The sequence below is a fragment of the Crinia signifera genome, chromosome 8 (assembly GCF_055691185.1).
Source record: "Crinia signifera chromosome 8, ASM5569118v1, whole genome shotgun sequence".
Classification (NCBI taxonomy): domain Eukaryota; kingdom Metazoa; phylum Chordata; class Amphibia; order Anura; family Myobatrachidae; genus Crinia; species Crinia signifera.
Genome location: NC_139224.1, coordinates 125422086 through 125428085, shown reverse-complemented (window position 1 = coordinate 125428085; position 6000 = coordinate 125422086). Strand labels below are relative to the sequence as shown.

Genomic DNA, 6000 nt, shown 5'->3' with positions numbered 1-6000 from the left:
TGAGAGCCCAAACGGGACTTTTGATGTCTCGCTTATTACTTTGGTAGGCTTTAGCCTGTATACATGAAAAAAAAACATAATGACATGGTGCAATCAAAAACATCATTTGAATATCGTCCTGTGATCTCCAGTCACTTTAGGCGGGAGATTGGAGGAGGTGTGATAAACAATTGAATCCCCCCCCCCCCCCAAGAATTCAGACAGTGGGCCACATGCCCCAATCTTCAGACAGTGATCAAGTGGAGAGTGATAAACAACCAGTTCCTTTTATATTTCAAATCAAGCCTGTGGCATGACAGTTAGGAGCTCATTAGTTGGTTTATCACTTTTTGAAGCTTGGTGCATCTGGCCTAGTGTCACGAACATTGTTCTATTATTTTCAAAGAACCAACTTTAGTTCTCCCCAATCCACAGCACTAATAGTGATTTATGATTCATTATCTATCAGGGATGGCAGAGCATATCTAAATACAGTACAGTATTTCAACGATAATTTTATTCACAATATCAATTCATTTTCATAAAATATAATAGTCTAAAATAAGACCTTAGTTAAATTCTACATCACATGATGCTCCACGTCTGACACCAGCACCAGGAATTGCACTGGAGCTAGATGTTATATTTCACTTATTCCAGTTTTTCAGGATCTTCTCAGCTGCATCCAACGTTTCATCTTGCTATATAAAAACAAAATAAATAATAACATTAATGTAACATTACATTTTTTTCATAAACAGTGGTATTCTAATACACATGCCATACATGAACCCAGCAATTCCCAGTTGACAATCTGGTCATCAGACACCGATTATAGGCAAGATATCAGATAATTGGCAAAATCCCAACTTGCCGATTCCGATAATTCTTGGGTCAGATTCAAGGATTTATATTTTTGCAGTTTGTCAATAGCCCTATCCAGTCATTGGTAGTAAACACAGTATACTATGCGCTCACCTTCTAACAGAGTTCTGCCTGTATGCAGAAATCTGTCCTGTATGAGACCCTTTATATGTGATGAGTGCTGAGGATGGTCAGCCACTCAGAGCGTATGTAAAAGACAACTGTAGGCAGTAATGATTTAAAGCACCGTTGCTTTATTAGTGAGTGATGCACGTGAAGCTAACAGTATCCCAATATCGGGGATGAGTCACTGGGGGGAAAAGGGGAATGCAGGGAGGGTGATGGATGGCAGCAATAATGTTATTACTGTCCAATGGTGCACAAGGTAAGATGCGTCTGTATGTCAGACAGGGGGGGAGGAAGTCAAGTAACTGAAGTGTAGCATAAAACACAGGGGGTGGTGCAGGGGGCTGGCGTCCCGTTCCCCCCGCAGTGCACCTCTCACCTGTGTGATGCGGTCGGTGGTCCCGCGGCGTTCCTGGTGTATCTTCTCAGCCGCAGTACATACAGCGTGTAGACGACGCTGTGTACCCGGCTCTGCAGTGACGCGGTCGAGTGCGACTTCCGGGTCCCGGCGCCTGGTTGCCAGGGAGACCGTAGCCGCGTTCAGTAGCGTCTGCGCTGCAGGCTCAACTCCCAGCCGGGAGGAGACTTAGATGTTGTTGGCTGAAGTGCGTATGTTGGTGCTAGTGTCCAACGCGTTTCGACCGCTGTGCGGTCTTTTTCAAGGATAATGCAAGGTAATCCTGGTCAGTGTTTTATGCAGAGGATCAGACCGCCCTCTGGGTTCCTGATTGGTCACAATGCAGGTGGGAGTGTTCATATTTAAACCTCCAATACAGGTTGCTGACATCACGCAATCTAAATATGAACACTCCCACCTGCATTGTGACCAATCAGGAACCCAGAGGGCGGTCTGATCCTCTGCATAAAACACTGACCAGGATTACCTTGCATTATCCTTGAAAAAGACCGCACAGCGGTCGAAACGCGTTGGACACTAGCACCAACATACGCACTTCAGCCAACAACATCTAAGTCTCCTCCCGGCTGGGAGTTGAGCCTGCAGCGCAGACGCTACTGAACGCGGCTACGGTCTCCCTGGCAACCAGGCGCCGGGACCCGGAAGTCGCACTCGACCGCGTCACTGCAGAGCCGGGTACACAGCGTCGTCTACACGCTTTATGTACTGCGGCTGAGAAGATACACCAGGAACGCCGCGGGACCACCGACCGCATCACACAGGTGAGAGGTGCACTGCGGGGGGAACGGGACGCCAGCCCCCTGCACCACCCCCTGTGTTTTATGCTACACTTCAGTTACTTGACTTCCTCCCCCCCTGTCTGACATACAGACGCATCTTACCTTGTGCACCATTGGACAGTAATAACATTATTGCTGCCATCCATCACCCTCCCTGCATTCCCCTTTTCCCCCCAGTGACTCATCCCCGATATTGGGATACTGTTAGCTTCACGTGCATCACTCACTAATAAAGCAACGGTGCTTTAAATCATTACTGCCTACAATTGTCTTTTACATACGCTCTGAGTGGCTGACCATCCTCAGCACTCATCACATATAAAGGGTCTCATACAGGACAGATTTCTGCATACAGGCAGAACTCTGTTAGAAGGTGAGCGCATAGTATACTGTGTTTATTACTATTTCCTTGTGGGTCTGGGCAACTCACCACTGTGCAGCCCCTTCGCTCAAAAGGTAACTGAGCGCTAGCAAAAACCCCCTTCTTTCAGTCATTGGTAGAACAGGACTTTTGGGTCAAAAGGTACCCTTCTTCCACTACAAGATGCAGTGTACTTTAGGGTTGTATACATAAAGCACCTAAAGTGCACCATGAATGTTGTGAAATAAGGATGTACAAAATTAATGTATAACAGTGGGAAACACAACCTCATTAAATCTGTAATGATGCCTACACACTTGACGATTTCAGGGCATTTTCTAAGCAATCTCACTAGATTACTTAGAAAATGCCACTACAGTGCTCTGTGTGTAGCATCACTATCGCCCGGTGATTAATATCCAGCATGCTGGATAATACCCCTTTTACACCGCCACAAAAACCCAGGTTATTCCCACATCGACCCATGTCAGCAGCAGTGTAAAAGGGGTCCATGACCATTTACACGGGACTTCTACCCAGGTCCTGACCAGGGTGGAACACGAGCAGGACCTGGGTAGTGGGCAGTGCAAACGGGAGGAGGTGAATGGATGCCTGTGTGCAACATCCATTCACCTCACGGACGGGGACTAGGGTGGGTTCATGGAGGTTGGGGGCAGCCCAGCAGCTTCCTTTGGTGCTGGGCTTGCCCCCAGCATGGCGATCCGGGGCTCCAGTGCAGCAAGCGGCAGTCCCTGCTCTTGGAAATGATGTCATTTCCAAGCGCCGCCCCCGTTTACACGGTGGATCGGTGCAAATCCTGGATCCGTCCTGGCTTGGAACCGGCGCCAGACACCTACTTCCTGTCAATCACCTCGCGAACGGCTTGCGTGTAGACATAGTTGCAGCATTTCATTGCAGGCTGGGCTAGCGCAAGTGTACTGCGAAATGTACACATGCGCAGGATATCGATAATCGCCGCCGTGCAATCAGGTCCGAATCAGTTGCACAATATGCATATCATGATCCTCTGGCTTTCGCTTACTAAGTGGTTCAACATATGATGGCTTACCCCACCCAGACAAGGCAGTCAGAAAGACTGCAACTATGGTTTAAGTAGCATTAAAAGTATATAAATATCAAAAAAAAGAGTCGTGTTACAATGGTTACACCCAGCTTTTGGTCTTCCTATCAATTATGTTATACGTATATGAAGATGCAGGTCATATCATACTGATGCCCCTGGAATGTTGGCAGTTGAAATACTGGCACCAGAATCCCGACACTGGTCAGAAGACCGGCACCACTCACAATGGCAATGCCGGAGGGAGTAAAGATTGGGGTGGAGGGTTAGGCACCAAGGGAGTACGGTTAAGGTCCAGGATAGGCACTAAGACGGGACAGTTAGGGTTAAGTTTGATGGGTGGCTTTAGGCTGCAGGTAGAAAGGGTTAAGGTAATGGGGGGAGGGTTAGGATACTTACCTATGTGATATCGGGATCATCAGCATTGGGGTGCCGTTCTCAATGCTGGCATCCTAAGCACCGGGACCCCGCACCCAACCTATTTCATGTAACCATATTAACTTAACTGCTGAGTAAAACAAGGAGAGACAAGAGCTCATTTTTTTATTTTTACAAAGAACCTAAAGCCAGCAAACATTCCACCATTCTGATATCCAGTATGAGCCACTGTTCCAGTGGAATCTTTGCCTAATATTTTATCTGCCCGTGGCCATTGAAGTAGCATCACTTATCTCTTTTATAAATATATGCAATGATATTGTGCACAACCCTTTACCAAAATCAGACACCCTTACCTTGATAAAACAGAATCGTATATATTTTTCAAATTGTTTTCTAGTTTCAGGTCCACAAAATGCTGTTATAGGTATAGCGGCTAGTTTCTAGGAAAAAAAAGTAAAATATACAAGTGAAACGTTAGGAGAGTAAGGTGAACAATCACACAGTCACACTTTTTAGACAGTAAAACTATTATTGTCTTTAGTAGAATAACCTGCAATGGCATTTATATAATGGCGAGGTTCACCGGAATGTAAGCTATATATACTAAAATCAGAGTTTGGGGCTCTCTGGCAGGTGTGGAACTATAAGTCAAAGGAAAGTAAACCTAGTTTTAAAGTATAATATACATTTAGGGACCCATTTAGTTGATATTGGTGACTGTCCCCAGCACTCTCCTGCCACCTCTGGTTGGTTAATATTACCTAAATCATTAGGATGGCAGCTATATAAAATAATACCAACCTGTGGCTGTTTACCCGTAGTGCTTAATTTGAATACTGCAGGACAAAGGCAAATTCCTTCTCAAATGGACAAAACCATGCTGCACTGCAGGGGGGGACTGATGTAACATGTGCAGAGAGAGTTACATTTGGGTGAGTTATTTTGTTTCTGAGTAAGGAAAATACTGACTGCTTTATTTTTACACTGCAATATAGATCTCACTTTGATGTAAAACCCCACCCAAATCTAACTCTCTCTGCGCATGTTACTTCTGCCCCACCTGCAGTGCACATGGTTTTGTCCATTTGAGAAGGAATTTTCCTCTATATGTTGTGTGCCCAAATGTACAAAACAATGATAAGGAGACAAGATAGTTGCAGATGAGCCTCTTACAAGTTAACTAGTGTAAAAGTATAGCAATATTTATAGTGTCCCTAGATAAAAAAAAAAAACAGACCAGATACCATTTAGGACAGTATTTTACTCACCTTGGTTGTAATCATCCACTTCACAAATTTGTAATCATAAGGCTCATCGTCCTTCATATGGGACAGATCCACTCCTTTAATAGACAATACAATGATTTAAGAGAAATAGGTCTTAAATATAAGTAACAATATTGTCTATGGGATTTCTCAATCATTGCACTACTTATATAATAGACTGCATCTGACAGTGCTGGCAATGCCTATTCACTGGGCTTTCAGAACAAAGATACCTTTATGTTCTTCTCTATCACTAATTATATGAAGGGCTTCATTGTGTGTGCAAGAGCACGTACATAGGCCCCTATTCTCGTTCACTCTTAAAGGCAAATTCCTTCTCAAATGGACAAACCCATGTACACTGCAGGTGGGGCAGAGAAAGTAATATTTGGGTGGGGTTTTACTTCAGAGTGAGCTCTATATTGCAGTGTAAAAATAAAGCAGCCAGTATTTTCCCTACACAGAAACAAAATACCTCACCCAAATCTAACTCTCTCTCTGCATGTTACATTTGCCCCCCCCCCCTCCAGTACACATGGTTTTGTCCATTTGAGAAAGAATATACCTTTGCGGTTAGCATTGACACGTCACAGCTGCTGCCATTTCGGCTTGCAAATAGATGATCTTCCACATTACACAGTAAATATATGTAAAATTAGCCGATTCATCTGGCTCCAACTGAGAAAGTGTGATTGTGCTTCTACTGTGGGACTACTGCCTGTTCCTAAAAGCACAACAGGATTGGA

At 44.7% G+C, this 6000-nt stretch overlaps 1 protein-coding gene across 4 annotated transcripts in view; it reads right to left on the bottom strand.

Annotated features, from left to right (window-relative positions):
* Positions 1-474: 474 nt before the first annotated feature.
* KYAT3 (kynurenine aminotransferase 3) overlaps positions 475-6000 on the bottom strand; it is a 55116-nt gene continuing 49590 nt past the window's right edge. For all 4 annotated transcript variants that reach the window (XM_083157140.1, XM_083157142.1, XM_083157139.1 and 1 more), the window contains 3 exons: positions 5258-5331; positions 4343-4429; positions 475-680 (listed from right to left, as the gene is read on the bottom strand). In XM_083157140.1, the coding sequence (XP_083013266.1) occupies positions 627-680; positions 4343-4429; positions 5258-5331 (215 nt within the window). In that variant the 3' untranslated portion in view covers positions 475-626. The remainder of the gene's footprint in view (positions 681-4342; positions 4430-5257; positions 5332-6000) is intronic.